Raw genomic sequence first — 21324 nt, 5'->3', positions numbered from 1 at the left:
CCTACATTGCATATGCTAATCTTAGGGATGCAAACGAACCGAACCAAGTCGAGTATGTGAGTGTTCATGTTTGAGTTTGTTTATTATTAGATTGTTCAAGCTTGGTTCGTGTTTGATTCAAGCCTTATTGCTTGTGTTCATGTTTGGTTCGTTTAAATTAATGTTGTTCATGTTTGGTTTATACTTGGTTCATTTAGTGCTTATCGAGCTTTAAACAAACAAGTATTAACGAGCTATGTTCGTGAACGTTTAGCAAATTTTTTTACACTATCAAACAAGCACGTTCATGAACAATTCTAATGAACATTCTTGAGCTATCAAATGAGCAAGATCATGAATAAATATATAACTAGTATTTTCAAGCTACCAAATGAGTTGTTCACGAACAAACGATATATGGTTCATTTTATATTTGCTCATGAACATCTTAAACAAACAATCTAGCAAACATTGTCAAATGTGAAATGTCTTGTGTTTATTAACCAATTAATTCTGTTGAATGCATAAAATAAAATTAAATAAATTTTATAATAAAAGCAGTTGTCTACTTAAAATGAAAAATATGATTAATCTATATGAATATATTTATAGAGCTTATTCACGAGTTCTAAATCGAACATGAATCAAGCTTAATGTCGAGCTTGTTCACGAGCTTTAAATGATGTTGTTCTTGAACATAAATGAACCGAACACATTAGTGTTTAAGTTTATTTTTTTAATGATCGAGTATTAAAAATGTTTTCAAATTTATTTGTTTATTTAGTTAAACGATTACAAATGAGCTTTAATTGAACCGAGCAACGAGTAACTCATTGAACGTTTGATTCGCTTGCATCCTTACTAATCTATTAACATTTTTATGCTACTATAACTATCACTTATTGAACCTTCACAATAACCATCCTTATAAAAGCTACACTATTATCATCACTTGCAAGGTTTATGCCATAGTCGTCTCTCATAGGAATTGCATCACAATAATCACTTATATGAATGAGTTAGACTTCGTTTGAGACAACTTTCTTACTGTTTACTAAAATAGTTTTTCAATAAAATTTTTTAAAAATATTTTTATATTAAAAAGCTACTTTAAAAAATAGTAAGAAAATTATTCCAAATGAAACCTTAATTTGAAATTAGAAGAATCTTAGCTTTTCATAACCATGTTAGCAATCATATAATCTATTTATCCCTCTAATTTAAGCTCATTTGACTGATTTGAATAAATTTAAAGTTGTACTATGTGCTTCAATGAGAAGAAATTATTATGTGCGGAGTTCAAAAATAGAGGATCTTCCATAGTACTGCGTATACTACGCTCTACGTATTTAATGCATATATACTGCATATTTATAAATACGTAGTAAATAAATAACAAATAATTAATTATAAAAATTTGCATCTTATTTGCTGCGTGTCTATAAATACCCGTAACATAAATAAAACTTATGCAAAACACATGCAGTGCGTCCAACAATTCGGAATTTGCTGTACGTTTGGAGGCACACAAATCTGTTAGGCATGTAAACGCCGCTAGGCTATTCTTTTTTCGTGGCGAATGGAGAAGTCAGTGGCGGAGCAAAATCGCCCGGCTTGAAAGCTGAAAAAACTCGTGGGTGATTCCGAGATAATGTCGACCACCTCGTTGCCCCTCGCCTTCTCTCTACCTTCGCGACGCTCTCCACCCTCAATCTCTCCTTTCCTCCGATATCTAAAGCTCCACCACTGCAAATCCTCGCCTTTCTTCCGGAACCCTAGCATTCGACCACTTTTCGCTTCAGTCAGTGTCGAAGCACCGACTGTCGAAGCACCGAAGATGGCTCCTTCCCATCCCTCCTTCCTCGATCACAAGGAGTCAGGCGTCCTCCATTTCGTCAAGTACCACGGCCTTGGAAACGATTTCATTATGGTGTGAAATGTTATGCCTTTACTTACTCTGTTATCGAGTCGTTGTGTTTGATTTAATATGATGTGCTAATGGTTATGAGAACTTAGGTGGATAATCGGGAGTCAATGGAGCCTAGGGTTACACCCGATCAGGCGATGAAGATCTGTAATCGCAACTTTGGCGTTGGCGCTGATGGTGTTATTTTCGTGATGCCAGGGTTCAACGGCACGGATTACACCATGAGAATTTTTAACTCGGACGGCAGTGAACCAGAGGTACTATGCCTGTCTGAATTTGACATGAAAGATGATGTTTTGTTAGCTTATAGTTTGCGTAAGTTGATCGCCTTGCGTTTGAGCGTGCTGAGTTGTCTTTGTGCTTTTAGTTGTCTCGCCTTCTAGTTCAGAAACTTAAACAAAGGTAAAATTGGTAGAAGTTATTTCCAGTTGATTGAGGAGAATGAAGTATTGTTAAAATGCTTAACATCAATCGATGAATGAATAAGAGCTAGGTTGGCTTAAAATTTGACTGAATGGTGAAAATTGAAGGCTGCTGACGATTATCAGCCTTATGCATCCTTATAACCATAGCTTTAGAGCACTGAAAATCAAACTGCATTTACACAGCTATTGTAAGTAGTGTAGTTTCCAAGGATAACATGGTTTTTTAGTAGGAAGCAAGGATTTGAAATAGGTTTTATGCTCATCAAACTTTTGTTTTATGAATTTTTAAAAATTATGGTCTTCATTTTCAATATTAAGTTGGTTTTTTTTACTTTGAATAATTTTAAACATCTTTATATTAAATATATTTGAAAATTACAAGAATATTGTTTATATATATATATATATATATATACAGGGAATAATAATTGAAATGATAGAATATAAAATACTTTTGATTTCTGATATAAATGAACTGGATTTAGCATTAGTGCTATATGTAATGTTTCTCCACCACTTCATTTTTTCATAATGTTTGCTCAAGAAGTGCAAGGAAAGTTAAAAATGAGAGAGATACACTTTACATAACATGGTTTTCACTTGATGGTTTGAAGTCAAAGTCTTCGATATGATAGTCCTCTTCGGGTTTTGGTACCTTAGACATAAATAACATCTTCTGTTCACTAGAAGCTTACTGCAATATTATAAAATTTTGCTTCAATTTTATTCATTCCAATAATTTCCATATTTTCATTGAGGTAAATCAAGAAAAATTAAGAATGATTATTGGTTCATTGCTTAGATAATTGGGAAAATTGTGAAAATGGTTGATGATCTTGATATTTTTGAAATAAGTGGCTACTACTTGATGTGTCTATGTGAATAACCATGACTTATATTAAGCTCAGAATTGGTTCCATAGTCATGGCAAGTTAATTGTGTCAAAATTGAGAATGCTAAGATGGATGTTTGACAAAACTAGAAAAGATAAACTGTAAAATGATTATAATGCTAGGGTGGAAGTAGCATATGTTGGCTATATAATGTAGTGAAAAATAGATTTGGCTAGTTTAGGTATGTACAAGGTAGAGTAGGAGAGTAGTAATAAAAAAATATATAAAATTAATTTTGAAGGATTATGTTGGAAGAAAGGGCTAGATCAAAAGTCATATGGCTAGAAATTATGAAAAAATTTATGCAAAACATAATGTCTAATATAACACTTGGCAATAGTGAATGGAAAATGAGGACTCATAAAGTTTAATCTGAAAGTTGGGATAATGTTAATTTTGATGACGAGGGTATCCTCGTATGTATGGATATTCATCAATTATCAATAATCTTGAGTATATTAAACCTAAAAATATATAGGATCTCATGTAGCACATCATGAATTAAAATTGCATTTATTTTCTAAGAAAAACTATAATTTTTATCATAAAACATGTCAACTTGCTAAGAGTTACCAAATCTCTTATATAATAAGTTTAAATAATAGCTTGAAACTTTTCATGGTTTTTCATTATGATGTATGGGGTCTTGCAAAAATTCCATCTCTATCTAAAGCCTGTTTTTTGTTACATTTATCGATGAATGTACTTGAATGACTCGAATATCTCTTCTTCGAAACAAAATGGATGTCTATGATGTTTTTCGAGAATTTCATAATATTGTGAACACTCAATAATACCAAATACAAATTTGCGCATGACTTTGAACAACAAAAATGATTTTATTGATGAGGCTTTAGATATGCTTCAAAGTCAGCATGGAATTGGAGACCAAACTTTTTGCACGTATACCCACAACATGATTATTTAAAAAAAGATTAGCAAAAAGAGAATAATAGAAAAATTCCATAGATCGTTCGAGCTTTACTCTTTAGTATGAATGTGCTTAAATTTTATTGGGGAAAGACGACAAAATCAACTCCTTACCTTTTTAACCGCAGTCCATCTAATGTGATAGAGTTTGAAGCACCTTAACAAAAGATGGAATCACTATTGTCTCCTCCTCCTATGCTAATATTGGAACCACCAATTTTTGACTGTATGATCTATATTCATGTGCCTAAAGTCATGGGAAGCAAGCAAAGTTGATCCATGCTCAAAACAATGTGTTTGTTGGCTAATTTTAACTCAAAAGGGTTATAGGTGTATGTTCCTCAAACCTGGAAGTTACATATAAACCTGGATGTTTTATTTGAATAATTAGAATCTTAGCAATTGAGGGGGAGTTTCTGGGTATTCTATTTATGAGGAGAGTCACAGTGAGGAGAACTTGTTTCGTGATGAAAGTGGAATCGTTTGAGGTGAAATAATTTGATGATGCTTCTGGAGAGCATGTTGCTACAACACCAGCTAGTAAATGCTCCAATGCTAGGTTCCTCGTTCAAGGCAATGCTGCTCACCATGTCTCTACAGAATTAATTTTTTAAATAAATATGATCCCCAATCAATCGTGTGAGTTGCCTAATCTGCTTGTACCTACACCATGAATCAAAGAATTAACCAAAATGTTCCTACATGTAATCTTGAATCATAATGAAACATTGGTGTTTACATAAAAAATTTCCTATAAATATCCATAGGTTCACTAGAGGTGTCCAAAAAAAATAATGAGTCTGATCCTGAGGCCAAAACAAAATATCTAAATAGATAATTATGTTTCCCTCTAGAGACTGGCTGATTCATATGCACTTAATATTGATCAATTATGTTGTGTCAATATTCCAAGTTTTGTGGAGGATGCATTTCTAGATCCAAAATGGATCATAAATATAAATTAAGAGATGGAGGCCCTTCAAAAGAAGCGAATTGGGAAATTTGAAGAAAAGAAGAAGAAAATTGGATATAGATGGGTTTTCATTGTTCAGCTCAAAGAGGGTGGCAATATTGAAGGATATGAGGTAGGTTAGTTGCAAAAGGATACACACAAATATTTGAAATTGATTATTAACTTTTGTGTCAGTGGCCAAGTTCAATATAATTGGTATTTTCATTTTCCATAGCAACAAATCGAGATTGGCCCTTGCAATAATTTGATGTAAAATTTTTTTTTAAATGGTGATTTAGAAGAGGAAGTTTACATGGAGTTAACTCCCGAGTCCTGAAGCTAAAGCATATCCTCAAGTAAAGGCTAAGTACATAACTTGAGAAAGGCGTTATATGGATTAAAGTAGTCTCCTTGAGCCTAGTTTGATAGGTTTTCATCCACATTGAGGGCATATGGTTATAAACATAGCTGTGTAGACCATATTTTGTTTGTAAAGCTTGTAAGAGGTAAGTTAATTGCACTTGTGTATGTAGATGACATGATTTTGATGGGACATGACCCAGATGAAAGAAGTACTTGACAACATCTTAAAGCTATTTTTGAAATGAAAGATCTTGGTCAACTTAAATTCTTCTTTAGAATTGAAGTATTAAGGTTAAAACTTAGCATTTCTTTCACAAAGGAAAAATGTGCTAGATCTATTGATTGAAATTGGGGTGCTGGCATTTAAAATTTTTGAGCCACCTATATAGATGAAGCATTGGCTTGCATATTTGGTAGGCTAGTTCCAACTGATAAATTTCTTTATTAGAAGTTAGTTGGATGGCTGCTCTATTTTTCTCACATAAGGCCAAACATAATGTTATGTGGCATAGTTTAAAATTGCGCAATTAGAGGCGCGCCTCACGTCTACGAATTTTTTGAGATTTTATGTTTGTTTTCTCATTTGTGCATTATGAAACATGGTTAGAGATAAGGAAAAGACAAATACGTTATTGTGACGTGACCCTTCTTGGAAATACAGTGTGCAAGTTGATGTAGGAGGCAACGAGAAGACGTGTATTTAAAATGCAATTTTTGTGATAAGGTGGTGAAGGGAGGAGTTACTCGCATGAAGGAACACTTATCCGGCTCACATAAGAATGTAGTACATTGTGCGAATGTTCCGGATAAGGTGAAGGAGGAAATTACAGCTTATATGAAAAAGAGTATCACGACCAAACATTTACAATATGAGCAATTTGATGAAAGGGTCGAACATGGTGCTTACTTTGGCAGCGAGAATGGAAAGGACTCTTCCTCCACTTTACAGAATACAGGTGCACGGGGTCCTATGGACCAATATATGACTAATCTAGGAGAGGATAGAGGATAAGCACAAGTGATGTTGCGGCTGGTACCAGAGAGGGTCTACGTCAGGTTTGAATGGATATTGACAGATTTTTTTTTTGAGAATGCCATACCATTTAATGTTGCGACATCGCCAGCCTACTTCAATATGTTGCGGTCTGTAGGGTTGTATGGGAGTGGGTTGAAGGCACCTTCCATGTACGAGTTGCGAACATGGATTTTGAAAGAGGAGTTGCAGAACACAAAGTAGAGTATTGATGAGATTAAATGGACATGGAGTGATACTGGTGTTACCATTATGTCAGATGGATGGTCTGACATGAAGAGCAGGAGTTTGATTAATATCCTTATAAACAATCCCCATGGCACGGTGTTTTTACGATCAGTTGAAGCTTCAAATGAGGTTAAAAATGCTGAATTCATTTTCAATTTACTAGATGAGGTTGTTGGGGAGATTGGGGAGCAATTGGTTGTTCAGGCGGTGCCTGTCAATGCCAGTGCATACAAAGCAGCTGGTCAGATGTTGATGGAGAAGAGGAAACACCTCTATTGGACCCCCTGCGCAGCACACTGTATCGATCTCATATTGGAGGAACTTAGTGTTTTACCTTAACACAAGAGCACCCTTTATAGGGCGAAGAAGATCACAAAGTTCATCTACAACCACTCATGAGTCTTAGCCTTAATGAGAAAGTTTTCTGAATGAAGAAATCATTCGACCTGCTACCACTAGGTTTGTTATTACATTTGTGCACTGCAAATCATTTTCAAATCTTAATGAAAGTTTATTCTACATGTTTGCCACATCTTATTTGACACTGCAGAGCCTGCTGGATGTGAGACAACCTCTTGAAGCAATGTTTACATCGACACAATGGCTTAATTCTACGTGAGGGAAGAAACTTTAGGGAAAGGAAATACGAAGGCTAATTCTAAATGATAAATTTTGGGCTAGTGTCACCTATGCCATATTGAGCACGAGACCCTTGGTATAAGTTCTACGTTTAGTGGATGCTAAGATGAAATCAGCCATGAGTTTTATATATAATGCTATGGATGAGGAAAATGAGTTGATTGCACATAACTTGGGAGGAGAGGAGGCAAGTTATAAAGAGATTTGGGATATCATTGATGCTCGGTGGGAGGTCCAGTTACACCATTATCTACATGCAGCAGCGTATTATCTCATTCCTCAATTTCAATATTCAGAGAGGAAATCCTCAAATCCGGAGGTGAATTATCTTGGCTTGTATCATTGCATGCAATGACTAATACCGGACCAGACTGTCAGGGAGTTAGCAAATTTAGAACTTGTTCTATTTCGGAATAGGGAGGAATTTTTTGGTTTGCAAGCAACAAAATATATTATTGCTAAACTGTCTCCAGGTATACATATTTTTTCTAAGTATCTATACATGCATAACACTTTAATATCTTATGATTATCATTTTTTTTTCTTGAAAATAGTTGAATGGTGGATCCAATTTGGTGATTCACCCCTGAGTTACAGAGTTTTTCTGTTAGAGTTTTGGGCCTCACTTGTTCTTCTTCTGGGTGTGAGCGAAATTAGAGTACATATAGTCAAGTGCAAACGAAGAGAAGAAATTGACTTTTAACACTCAGAATGAACTCCCTTGTGTATATTATGCACAATAAGAGGTTGAGAGATAAGATGTTGAGGAACAAGGGGTTAAATGATGATGAGGACCCATTGGTGTGTGATGATGCGACGCCTGATAATGAGTTGTTCATAGATGATGAGACAGATTTGCCATTATCAGACATGCAACTAGAGGATCTAAGTGTGGACGTCTTGAGGGGCGAAGCAGATTAAGTGGGCACATTCACTAGTACTACATCACACACATCCGCTAGTTTTGCATCACAACAAGTAACTAAAGGCATTCCACAACTTCTTATGTGCTATTACATTATATATATATCAAGTGATCAATTAACATAACAATAATCATTCTTATTGAACAAGGAAGAAAAAAATGAGTAACATTGAAGATGATGAAGATATGATATTTATAGATACAATTGGAGAAGAAGATTCTCTTGAAGATCCATTTAGTGATGGGACATGATTTGATTTAATATGTTCTTTCTTATTTGCACATTGGGAGTTTTGATAGACTTATATTTTGTGGTTATGTACTTTGAATTATACTATGCGATGCATATATTGCATCTATTTTTTTATTTTCCACTAATTTCACTTGTAATTTAGATGTTTTTATTGTATGGTAGAATATTACTGTTATTTACTTATTAAAACCCTTAAATTCTCATTTACGCGATTCTTCGTCCGTGAGGCTTACGCCTCACTCTGCCTCGAGGCTTACGCGCCTCACGGACGAAAAACTCCTCGAGGCTTATTTACACAATTTTAAACCTTGTTATGCGGTGAGCGTCATTTGTCAATTTATCCATGTTCTAAGTGAAGAACATATGAATGCAGTGCATCCTATCTTAAGATATTTGAAAAGGCCAGTTAAAAGATATCTATTTTCAAAAAATAGAATTAAGAACTCAAGGATATACATATGTTGATTGGGTGAGAAATAAAATTCATAGGAGGTCTACATCATGCTACTTTGCATTTAGAAATTTGATCACTTGGAGAAGCAAGAAGCAAAAATTGGTGGCTATATCAAATGCAAAAGCTGAGTTTTAAGATATGGCTCATTGTGTATGCAAACTATTATGGATTCGAAGAATTAGGAATCAAATACGAGAAACCACTAAATCTACATTGTGATAATAATTGAGCCATTGAAATTGCATACAACCTTGTTCGACATGATTGTACTAAACATATGGAGGTTGATCATCATTTTATTCAGGAGAATCTTGATCGAAAGATCACACCTTCCCTTTGTGAAATTTGAAGATCAACTAGCTAATGTTCTCACAAAAGTGTCTCAGGAAAAGTTCATCATGATGCAATTATCAAGTTGGCATGGTCGATATCTTTGCACTAGCTTGAGGGGGAGTATCAACACAATGTGTATTATATTACTCCTTGGATTGCTTATTAAATCACTCTTTGATAATAATCTTAGAATCACTCCTAGCCATAATGATTTAATTATTATATGATATTTTAACTTTGTAAATAAAAGAATTACTTTCCTTATTGTGTATTAAGCCTTCGTCTATTAAGGAGATGAATATAAGAAAAATTATTCTCCATCTCGTGTTGATAGATTCGTACTTTTTAAAAGTAATGATATTGTACCACCTGAGATGATCCTCTGATGAGTGATATGCATTGTTACTTCAGTACCTAATTATATTCAAAACATATAAGGTGGCATGAGCTTCTTTCAAGCTCTCAATTTAATATTCGAATGGAGAATCAAGTATAACTATGGACTTATAAATTGATAATTAATAATAAGAATTTTAGATAGTCATGTAAATAGTTTAATGTCATCTGCATCATGTTGCTATGACTATGGATATGTGTAAACCATATCATTTAAAGTACAGTGCTTTTGAGGCATTTTTTTTAAAAGTTATTGAAGTTGAGTATTTCCTTCTTTTTGTAAAATAAAACTATTGACATTTGGCTATTATAAGTTGTAGTATGCATGTTTCCTTTTCCATAAATATTATTGACTGGTTAATATATATTTTTTTTATTTGTGGGAAAATTAGATTACATCTTTTGTTAGCATAGCCCCTTCGTGTTCTTAATTTGTAGATGATATACCTGAATTCTCATATTTGCATCTACCTGCTTTCTTCATGCGTGATAATCATCCTGGGCGTTCATATGAGTCTTATGCCCATCGGTTCATGTTAATAACTACATTTGTTGCTAAAAGTTTGCTAAATGTATCATTGAGAGCTTCCAACTTCATTAGTTTTGCCCTTATATTTTCTATACTTTTCATGTGAACTACGACTCATAGAATTACTTCTGTTTCTTGTGTGTGCCCGAACCATCTCAAATTGTTTTCATGTCTGTCCTTTGAATTTGTTGGAAGCAAAGTCTTCATATCTACTTGAGAAACATTTATTTTAATTCATATAAGTCTTCTCTAAATTTATTTGGATCCAGATGTGCGGTAATGGCGTACGGTGTTTTGCTCGGTTCATTGCTGAGCTAGAAAATCTGCACGGGACGCAGAGGTAATTCTTTGGCTTTAACTTGTAACACTTGTATCAAATCATTTTCATTATTCATAAAGATATGTCTGTTGTGGTAAATAGTCATATATAATCCTTACTTAGCTTGACAATCTCAGCAACCCTTCCCTTACTTTGACAACTTATGTGGCTCAACATTCTATTCAATTAATGTTTTCCATGTTATTTAAATATTTCTTGTGCTGTTATGATGAGGTCATCGACAGACGATTTCGGCGCGTGTATCAGAGGCTTCGTTAGGGACGACTTTCTTATTGCTTTTTAAAGCAGCTTCATAGTACAAAAATTTAATTTTTGTGCTAGGAAGCTACTTTAAGAAGCAGAAAGAAAGTCATCCCAAACAAATCCTAAGTCTATCCTTGTCTGGGCTTTTTGGGCTTGCACTTTGATGAGGTCATCGACAGACGATTTCGGCGCGTGTATCAGAGACGACGTCGGAGATCGACGGCCATGATAGAGGGCCTTTACTACTGACGACTTGTTGTACCTGCATTTCATTTAGTACTTGCTTATTTTCCGTTTTCCCATTTTACCCTTGTGGGTGTTTGTTTTCTCTTGTAGCCCGAGGGGCATTTTAGACTTTGTACTTGCTTTCATTTGGAGCCTATTTAAAGGGCCCTTGTATCTTGTATGAGCTATGGAATTATTGAATGAAAATTTGCTTTTGTGTGTTCTCTTTGTGAGTTCCACCCTTTTGATCTCTTAGTGAGTTCTTTTAGAGATCTCTTAGTGAGTTCTCTAGGTAGTTACATGCAACCTTCGTCTTCTCCACCAAATCTCCCGCAAGCAAAGGTCAACAGTTGGAAGGAGCCGAATTTTCTCGCGAGCATTATCACCATTGGAGCCCTACCCGCCAGCCCACCCTAGCCCCACCGGCCGGCCACCTTGCCGCCGGCCTTCCTCCCTCTCCGCCACCTCTCCCCATCTCCCTCCCCAACTCCACATTGAAATTTGAATTTCATATTTCAATTTGTTTCTAAATTTGGAATTTCTATTTATGGAAAGTTTGTGAATGAATCCAAATTTAAAATTACATTAATTTGGATTTATTTTAAAACTCTCCTAGTCATCAAATCCTATTTAGAAACCTCCCTCCTCTCCCTAATTCCCTCTCTCCCTAGCCATGCCGCCGGCCCCCAATCTTGCTTCCCATTAATTACCCAATTAACTCCCTAAGCCTATTTGAAATTCAAATTAGGATCAATTATTTTTCCCTTCCCTTGCATAAAAATTGAAATAATTTCAGTTTTTGAACTCCCTCTCTCCCTCTCTTCCTACCGCCGGCTCCCCTTGGCATCTCCTTAATTGATTTTCCTTTAATGCTTTAATTACATTAATTGGAAATTCAAATCTCAAAATTTCTTCCCTCCCAAATCCCTTAAACTGAAATTAATTTCAGTTTTCTACATCAAACCACAAATTTCCCCTCTATCTCTACCGCCGGCCTCCCCTCTTCCTCCTCTCCAAGCCGCCACTTCCTCTCCGTGCTCTTGGTGATCGCTCGTCCTCAAATTCATGGTGTATGGCGGATCCCGCCGTTGATCAAGGACTCTTCTACGACATCTACAGAAATATCCACGTCTTAAGATCTCCTTTCTTTGACGTCGAATTTGGTTTCGACAATACCGTCGAAGATTACTTGGACCGGATTCTACCTAGTTGACGCCTACGACGATCAATTCTCCGACTACACGTGGATCATTAAAAAGTCGTCCTCCCGTGACGCCTCCACCTCCGAGTTCCCTCTCCTTGGTGACGTTCGTTGGCTCCTCCCTCATCGTGGCAACCTCACTACTAGCTTGGACGATCTTCCGCCGCTCAACCTAGTTTCGTAGGAAAGAGAGAAGAGGTCTCAAGGTGAACAACTCCTTATTAATTGTTGGATTTAATTCACTAGCTTTTAACTTTACTTTCCCCTTTGCATTGGCTTGAATCGATCGGTCAATTTTCATTGTAATTCTTTAACCTAAGCAAAGTGGAACTCTACGAATTCTTGTAACCAATTTTAATTTGAAGCATGACTTTATAAACGGTTAAGCTCTTATTTAATTTCCTTTTCTTAATCATGTGTAACTCAATTCATGCATCACATCACACTTCGTGTCCAAACCTGGCACATCCAGTTTCCTAAGAAGTCCAATCTCCGCCCAAACCGGTAACTGAAATTCTATAAATTTATGCACTTAATGAAGTAATACTGATTTATATTCATTTAAAAATTAAGTAATGGAAGATTCAATAAATCAGTCCATGTAAACCCAAGTGCTTCATGTATTCAGTTGACTTAATACCTGCAGGACCGGTCCGAATCTACTTTAGAGGTTTTTGACATTCCAAAATATCCTTAGATCAGCCATTATACCAATTCAAACTAGCTATTTTTGCTAAGATCACATTGGTTTATTCCTGTAAATTTGACCTTCTCTTGTATCAGTTATAATGACATTTCTGTATCCTCTATCTCGCATTGATGATGCCTTCTCTCTGAGACTTTTGAAATAAGCTGGTGGAGAAAGATGCTAATAGTTGAGGTTCACAAACAAAGCCTTGGTCATTATCCATAGCTATAACTGCTATCTCTGTATGCTATTGTTTTCAATCACAAGTAATACCTACATTGCAAATGAACCGCAAGAGAAAAAGTGATGAGAATATTTATTAGCTTATGAGAAAACAAGGTGCTCTACAGCTTACAAGAAAAGTGGCAAAATATTTTAGTACTTTATAGAAAGAAAAAAAAAATTTTTGATGGTTTAATTCTCTTAAATGGTCTAAATGGTAATCATACAACAAAAAAAGAGGCACGTCATAATAAATAGTGGCTAAATATTCGGATAAATCTCTGCTTAGTATATTAATAAGAAACTTGTTAACTTGCAGATACTGTTCTTGGATGAATGCACTGCAAATGTTGACACACAGACAGCATCCGTACTACAAAATACTATCTCGAATGAATGTAGAGGCATGACAGTGATCACAATAGCTCATCGAATCTCTGTAGTGTTAAATATGGACTACATTCTAGTTCTTGACAATGGAACCTTGGTAAGCATTCTCTATATTTTACTTCTTGGTTCTTGCAAGAGAATTTCTTAAAGAATATGTTTTGAATAAGTCAAATCCGGATTTTTTTCCATAATTTTTTTTTTTCGTTTTCAACAAAATATTGCTTGTTATGGCATGTTCAATGTGTAGGCACGTCTCTTAAAGTCTAGCATTGCAACAATCCATCGTGTTATAATTGAGTTCCATATCTTCCATTGTTTTTTAATACTAATTATAAAGAGGAACTTCCTGATATGCAGTCCAATTCTTTGTTCCTATTCTACTAAATCCTTACTTATACGCCACCTTAACAAACTATTTATTGTGATATATAAGCAAAGATTTAAATGAGAATTTGACTTTTAACAGAACATAATGGCGAAAAAGGATTTATATAACCAACCCCAAAAATAGTAAATATATACACGGGGGAGAATTAGGAGTAGCACCCAAACACATACACAACACATGAGACTCAAACCCACAATCTCTTAGCTGGGAACCAAACTCACAACCAACAAACCAAGAATAGTTGCGTGTATACCAGCAAATATAAATATATATGATGGTATACCAATAGAAATCCCAAAATTAGTAAAAGCAATGACATTTGGAACCCAAAAAAGGTATCGTTCTTCATTTAAAAGCTTGAGAAACTCGTCTGCATATTAACATCACTGAATGAAGGGATATTCTCTAGCATTTTAATTTTTAATGCTGGGACCAGCTGCAGTATCATGCCTCTTGCTTCATTATCCAAAATGTTACATGTTTATAATTTAAATGTATAATCCGATTTGTTGAATATATATTTTATTTGATTATTCTCCTAGAAATTGCTCTTGCATACCACCATTATTCTATGAATAATGTCGTCCTTGAATTGGTTTGTGAAACGTTGAATTTTAATGCCACTGATGAATTATACTGATACTATAACTGTAACTTTTCCTTCAGGTTGAGCAAGGAAACCCACGAGCTTTGCTAAAAGACAGTTGCTCTAGATTTTCAGGTTTTGCTCGTGCTTCTTACTCTGCCAGCATTAACAGTTGTGATTAAATGTTTGGAGTTGTTTGTAAAGCAATTTTCCTTTTAATTGAAACTAGTAGGGACACCTAACCTCGACTGAAACCTTATGTGTTTATCCTTATCTGTCCTGACGAATTTAACAAACTATATGTATTGAGTTTGATTCTTTCGAATTTTTACTGGATGATTTTGTTGCATTATATCTTCAGTGCTTGTTTTAGACCAGTCCAGCCGGTCCATATGGGACCGGCTCAATGTAACAGAGGCGGAACTCTTCCGGCACATCCGCACTAGCCGCAGGATCCAAAAAAGCTATTTATGAAGGATTTTTGAGGGAGTTAGGAGGGAATTTTGAATGTAGGGATTGTTTAGAGATTTCCTTTTTGATTGTATACATTAAATAGTTTGTTTTCCTAGGGTTAGGGCATCTTAAATTTGACTGAATTTTGAGATCTCTTAGGTTTTTCTTGGGCTCCATCGGCGTCTGGAGATTTGGGAGAGATAGTCCTCTCGAATAGAAGATCAATTCTATCTTGTTATTTCCTTCCGTTAGTTTGTTTATTGCAATAAAAAATAATATTTTTCTGGTTTTCATTGGAGTTTCGAAGAGTTTTATTGTTGTTTTGTTCAAAATTGATAGGATTTACTTGAAATCTTCGAGTGTTTCCTATCAGCTTGGAACATGAATTTCATTACTAGTGTTCCTTTCTTAATAAGTATCTTCAGCTTCGTTGTTTTATTTTTCCAGGGCCTAGTATATTATCATGGTTAAGTCTGCACATGTGTGCCTTCCTCATAGTTTAACATCACTGCGTAGCGGATTCTTAACCTCTATAAAGGTTGAGCTGATTTTATTTCGGATCAAATACTACAGCAATAGCACAATATGTTTGTTACATCCTTTGCTAGTGTTAGCCATGTACTTGTGTTCTTAAAGTATGTAGTAGTTAAGTTTATTTGTGTACTCTTAGGATCCATATGGATGGTCGTAGTAGTTTATAAAATAAGTTGTAGAAATAAAATTTTTCAAAGTTGTGATATTACTAGCTTTTTTCTTTTTAAATAAAGTCGTATGAGAGCTTTCTTATCTTTGGTATAAGCTTCGTTTGGGATAACTTTCTGATAGGAAATACTTGAGTTCGTACTTGAGTTCGCAAGCAACCCTATCACTGATCGGTAAAAACAGCGAGAATGATGTGAAATCTGGGTACAAATCAGCACCTAAACAAAGGATTGCAATAAGAAACTCAAAGCCAACAAGCACAAAAATAAGATACAAGTGATTCTCAATTCGAGAGGAGGATCATCTCTCTCAAATCTCTAGACAAGGTAGTCTAGAGCCCAAGACGCCAAGGAACCACAATCAAAATCAAATCAAGCATAACATAAACCTAAAACATCTCATGATATTTAATACATAAACTTTCCTAAATAAATTCCCTCCGAGCCCTAGCCGCCCTCTCCATTTCAAATTTAAATTTAATTGAACTAGTGGGACCCACTATAATAGGCAGCATCCATAGGGCCTGTAAACACGAACAAACCGGCCCTGGGTGGGACCCAAGGCCGGTTGGGCTGGTTCAGGAGGAACCGGCCTATCACTTTCTTTAATACTAGTTGACGTTTGTAGATAAATATCCTTCCATTGAGCACCCATTAAATTTTGGTCTTAGCGAATTTGGTTTTTTATAAAAGAGAGGTCCTCAATCTTCACAGTGAGTTCTCACTTCAGTTGATTGGACTGACATTTAGGTACCAGCCAGTTACACCTCTTGTAAATTGTTTTTCACTTGTACGCTCATCCTGTTCTTCTCTTCATCCCGAGTTGTTGAATGAGAGAAGCCAAGTAATAGGACCTGCATTGGAAGAGGGTAGGAGAGTTCGCAATGGAGTTGGGGAACTCTTCCAAGAATGTTGGTGTGCACCTAACGAAGTGGGATTGATTTATCATGAGCTAATTGCAGATCAAATTTCAGACAAGGAGCTTGAGATTTTTTAGTTGAAAAAAGGTATCATTGATTGTAGTCAAAGTATGGGTGTAAACGAGTCGAGTCGAGCTCGAGTCAGGGGGTGTTCGAGCTCGACTCGCAAGTCAAATACTGAGCTCAAACTTGAGCTCGAGCTCTACTCGCGACACTATCTCGAGCTTATTGAGCCACTCATCGAGCCACTCAATTTCCTGCCCGTCACTTTCCCGCCCGATTTTGATTTTCTCGCCCGTTTCAAACAGGAGGAGATGCTACTGTTGAAGATTAGATTGAATTTTCTTAGAACTTTTAAATGTAATAAAAATATTAATAATTAAAAAAAAATTTAAACAGTAGTTTGAGCCGGCTCGTGAGTCAAGCTTCATCAAGCTCGAACTCGAGCTCGAGCTCTACTCGTGAGCTCGATAAGCTCGGCTCGCGAACCCATAAACGAGTCGAGCTCGAGCCGGCTTAGCTCACTTACACCCCTAAGTCAAACCTATAAACTCTTCTTTGGGATCCAATTAGCTTACTATTTGAGCTAGAGTTCTTTGGCATATATCATATCCTCCTTATAGAATTGTCTTTAATTAGTAGTCAGGAATTATAAAGCAGGTAGCTGTGATTTCTCCGACAATCATGACTAGGAAGGAGTCTTCAATTTTGATGTACTACCTGAAATGAATTCTGAGACCATTTTTGATCAGATGCTGAGAAAATCAACATAGCATCCTTAAAGCTCTCAGCAGGGATCATTTGGTTGCCTGTACTGAGCAAATTTTTTCTAAGAATTGGTAATATTATTTGTGTCCATGTCAGGTTTTCAATTTTTATGAGAAAAATGCCACCAGTCAATCAAGAGTTGAATGTCTCAATCCCTTTTTTTCATTGAATTTAGAGGCAAAATAAGTAGCCCAGCAATCTGAGTATTTAACTCAATCAAATCATTTTAATTTGTCTTACTTGATTATGACTTCGTTCGGGATAGATTTATTTTTACTTTTTAAATCAATTTTTTAGTGTAAAAATAAAAAAATTTAGATTTCTGGACTAAAAAATTACTTTAAAAAGCAGTAAAAAGTTGTCCCATACGAAGCATATATATCATGTCGCTTTATCTAAAATTTTAGGCTTCGTTTGGGACTGCAAAATTTTTTTTAAATAATATTTTGTACTGAAAATTTATTTTAGAAAGCAATAAGAAAGCTGTACCAAACGAAACATTAATATTTGATTTATGCCTCAATCATATATATCAGTCATTCGAGAAAAAGACTTCAAGATCATGAGGTCTACAATATGCAAATTTTAATGTAGTTTTTTCTCTTAATATTAAAATAAAAAGCATCTTAAAATGATTTCTTGTTCTTTATAAAACCTCTTTCAAAGTTCTAATTTTTGAACAAATGTTATGAAGAAACCATTTTTGAAGCCTTCCATGTGTTCAAATTAGTTTTGATGGTTGAGCCAAGTGATCGAGGCCATGCTCGAGTCAATCATAACCGTCCATTTTATTTTGTCCGACATGAAATTGTATTAATTTAAGTCCAAATTCCAAAATTAATGTGATAAGTTAAACCGTTGAGAATGTTCCCATTGCTCTTTTTTTATTAGCTAAAATGGCATTATCGTAATTGTCATTATTGATATCATCATTAGCTAAAAATTTCCTCAAATGTAATACATGAAGGCTTTAAATTTTGAGTTTTCGTGTTGATGATTTTGATATATTTGAAGCGTGCAAGAAAAGTTATAAAATATAATCTTTTTGGATAAATAACACTTAAAAATATTATGATTTTCACATTTAAAATATAAAGTTTATTATTTACATGCACTCCCTCTTAGGCTTCGTTTGTTTTTTTTTTTTTTTTTTTTTTTTTTTTTTCATGCCCCCCCCCTTAGGGTTTGTTTTTTTTTTTTTTTTTTTTTTGTGTTTTTGTAAAAGACAGTTTTAAAAAATATTAGTTCATAAAATAAAGTTTTCTAAGGGAGAAGCATATATAAAAAGTTTTTTTCAAAACCGCAGAAAAATGAAAAAAAAAAAAGTTATTAGGAACGTGATTTGACGAATCAAATAACACAAAAAAAAAATCTTCTATTTTCAAACTGAAAAGGCAAAAAAACGCTCAAACAAACAAAGCCTTAGAATCCATTTACATGTGTTTCATCTTAGGCCTCATTTGGGATGGCTTTCTTATTGCTTCTTAAATCAATTTTTTAGTGCAAAAATTTAATTTTTGTACTAAAAAGTTATTTTAAAAACATTAAAAAAATTGTCCCAAACAAAACTTTAAAACCTATGTCACCCTATCATTAGGTCATTAGTTTAGGGTTTCCCCTCATTGCCATTGATCCGTCGTGTTAGTGTGCAGTCTTAAGTTTCATTTCGTATAGCTTTTTTAGTGCTTTTTAAAGTACCTTAATTTTTTTATAAAAAAAAATTATTTCAAAAAATGTGTGTGGTAAAAAAATTGTTTTAGAAAGCAAGAAAAAAGTTATCCCAAGATTTCGTTTGAGACAACTTTTTGCTGCTTTCTAAAGCAGTTATATAGTAAAAGTAGAGTATGTTATAAAAAAAGTTGTTTTAAAAAGCAATAAGAAGCTTTCTTAAATGAAGTCTTAGGTTTCGTTTGAGATACCTTTTTATTGCTTTTTAAAGTAGTTTTTTAGTATAAAAATTTTTAGATTAAAAATTTTTGTATTAAAAAATTGCTTTACAAAATAGTAAAAAAATTGTCAAAACGAAGGCTTACACACACACTCTCTCTCTCTCATCTCATGTGTCTTATGCAAGAGCTCGTAGGCAAGCACATCAACTAGACTATGCAGTGCGAGAAGGGCATCAAATGGGTCCAAGAATGGCCAAATCCAACAAAACTCGTAGGTGAGGGCATTGATAGGTCAGATGATGCCTAATGAGATCCGTTGATGGAGTTATAGTATGTTATATGATGTAAATAGTATTATTTAGGTATTAAATACTTAAAATTCTAAATATTTTAGATGATATGTATGTAAATCCCTTAAATTTAAAAATGACAAGTGTTGCAGACTAGAATATATGCGGCAATAGAGTTAAAAAACTTCTGTCTCAACGTTGTACGAATATCTAGCACACAAACATAGGAGAAATAGCAACATCAGAATTTTTACGTGGAAAACCCTGAAAGGGGAAATACCACGAGGCCACGCCCAATTGAAAGAGTTCCACTAGTGTTTGCTTGGAATATAAGAGGTTGACTCGTCCTTAAAATTTAAGACGATCAGATTACAATAAATCTCTTCATGATTGAAAATCAATTACAACGTCGAGCAGAGTTCCAGCATCACTTGGAGATTAGGCAGAATGTTGGCGTCCTTCGGAGGTCGGCTAGAATTCTGGCGTCGTTCCGAAGTTGAATAGAATTTTCGCGTCAGGCAAAACTCTAGCGTCCCTTAAGCGTCGGACAGAACTCCAGCGTCGTTTGGAAGTCTAACAGAATTCCAGCATCGGACAGAACTCCGACGTTACTTGGGAAGAATTCCGATGTCACTCGGGCATCTGGCAGAATTTCGGCGTCACTCGGATGTTGGGCAGAACTCCGGCGATGGTTGAGGAGGATTAGTTATTACCTCATATCATTTTATTCTCTTCTCTTCTTCTTGCTTGGGTCCCCTCACAAGAGAAATGAGGGGTCTATTTATGATTTTCTAGTGTGGCATAGCCCGTAAATAGGCGAGAGATCAAAGGCAAATATGTAGTGGTTCGGATGGACGGCCGATATTGAATCCATTGATCGTTGACTATTTATTAGACATTTGAAGGTCTTAATGATTTTGGAATTCAGCAATCTTGGGCTCGTTGGATTTGTTTTGTCAAGCCGCTTGATTCGACTATAAGCACGTCAAGTTCGGTAACTGTTTGGTGACTCAAATTGTGGCACAAACTTTCTAATAGTGCTTTCGGGTCCATGATTTGGACTCATTTGGGCTCGTATTGAGTCAAATTTGATGTCGTTGGGTTCGTATTTCCAAGACGCTCAGTTTGACTGTAAGTTTGCTGAAATCGGAGTTCAGGTGATCCTAGATTTAATTTTTGAAGTTTCCAGCTCGATTTTGCCTCGAGATTCGTGCCAGATCAAGATAATTTTTTGAGGATATATCAACAAGCAATAATAAAAATAGAAATTTGATGATTTGTAATATGATGATGAATATATGCATATCAATTTTTATATAACAAAATTAAAATTTTTTTTAAAAAAATAATTTCCCAACTAATAACTAAATTTTATTCTTAGAAATTGGATAAAGTCTTGTTAGTGATGGTGATAGAGGTATTGTCATATTAATTAAATTTTAATATCAAAATTATCTTAAAATATGAATTTCTATTATGACAGCATGTGATTTTTATATTGTAGTTCTATAATTAAATTTATGAAGGCCATGTGTTTACATTTTATAAAAATTTAATAATTTTATAATTTTAACTCTCTAATTTATTTTAAAATAATCAAATGAAAATGTAAAATTCATTTGTTTATTCAATTAATATCATATTATTATTGTTATTATTTTTTTTTAATTTGTAAAATAATGGATTTGACATATAGATTAATAGATATTAGAAGATACTAATTTATATAATAAAATTTTTCCTACATAAACCCTAATCATC

At 34.6% G+C, this 21324-nt stretch overlaps 1 protein-coding gene across 2 annotated transcripts; it reads left to right on the top strand.

Annotated features, from left to right (window-relative positions):
• Positions 1 to 1454: 1454 nt before the first annotated feature.
• Positions 1455 to 14894, top strand: LOC110105564 (diaminopimelate epimerase, chloroplastic-like). Of its 2 annotated transcripts, none has more exons than XM_028700912.1 (5): positions 1455 to 1909; positions 1996 to 2163; positions 10529 to 10599; positions 11022 to 13665; positions 14623 to 14894. In XM_028700912.1, exons 1-4 carry the CDS (start codon positions 1631 to 1633, stop codon positions 11089 to 11091), a joined length of 588 nt encoding a protein of 195 aa, XP_028556745.1. In that variant the 5' UTR covers positions 1455 to 1630; the 3' UTR covers positions 11092 to 13665; positions 14623 to 14894. The 2 variants fall into 2 exon arrangements, with proteins under 2 accessions (XP_028556745.1, XP_028556746.1); XM_028700913.1 differs by having other exon boundaries at positions 11011 to 13665.
• The last annotated feature ends 6430 nt before the right edge of the window (positions 14895 to 21324 follow it).

Source organism: Dendrobium catenatum, unplaced genomic scaffold (assembly GCF_001605985.2).
Source record: "Dendrobium catenatum unplaced genomic scaffold, ASM160598v2 fragScaff_scaffold_1608, whole genome shotgun sequence".
Lineage (NCBI taxonomy): Eukaryota > Viridiplantae > Streptophyta > Magnoliopsida > Asparagales > Orchidaceae > Dendrobium > Dendrobium catenatum.
Note: the sequence above shows the minus strand (reverse complement) of the source record. Positions and strands in the feature narration are given on the sequence as shown.

Excerpts from the sequence above, each read along its gene's own strand:
- LOC110105564 (XM_028700912.1), top strand. The coding sequence starts at position 1,631 with ATGTCGACCACCTCGTTGCCCCTCGCCTTCTCTCTACCTTCGCGACGC. Across the intron at positions 1,910-1,995 it reads TTGGAAACGATTTCATTATG|GTGGATAATCGGGAGTCAAT; the intron begins GTGTGAAATGTT and ends ATGAGAACTTAG. Across the intron at positions 2,164-10,528 it reads CGGACGGCAGTGAACCAGAG|ATGTGCGGTAATGGCGTACG; the intron begins GTACTATGCCTG and ends ATTTGGATCCAG.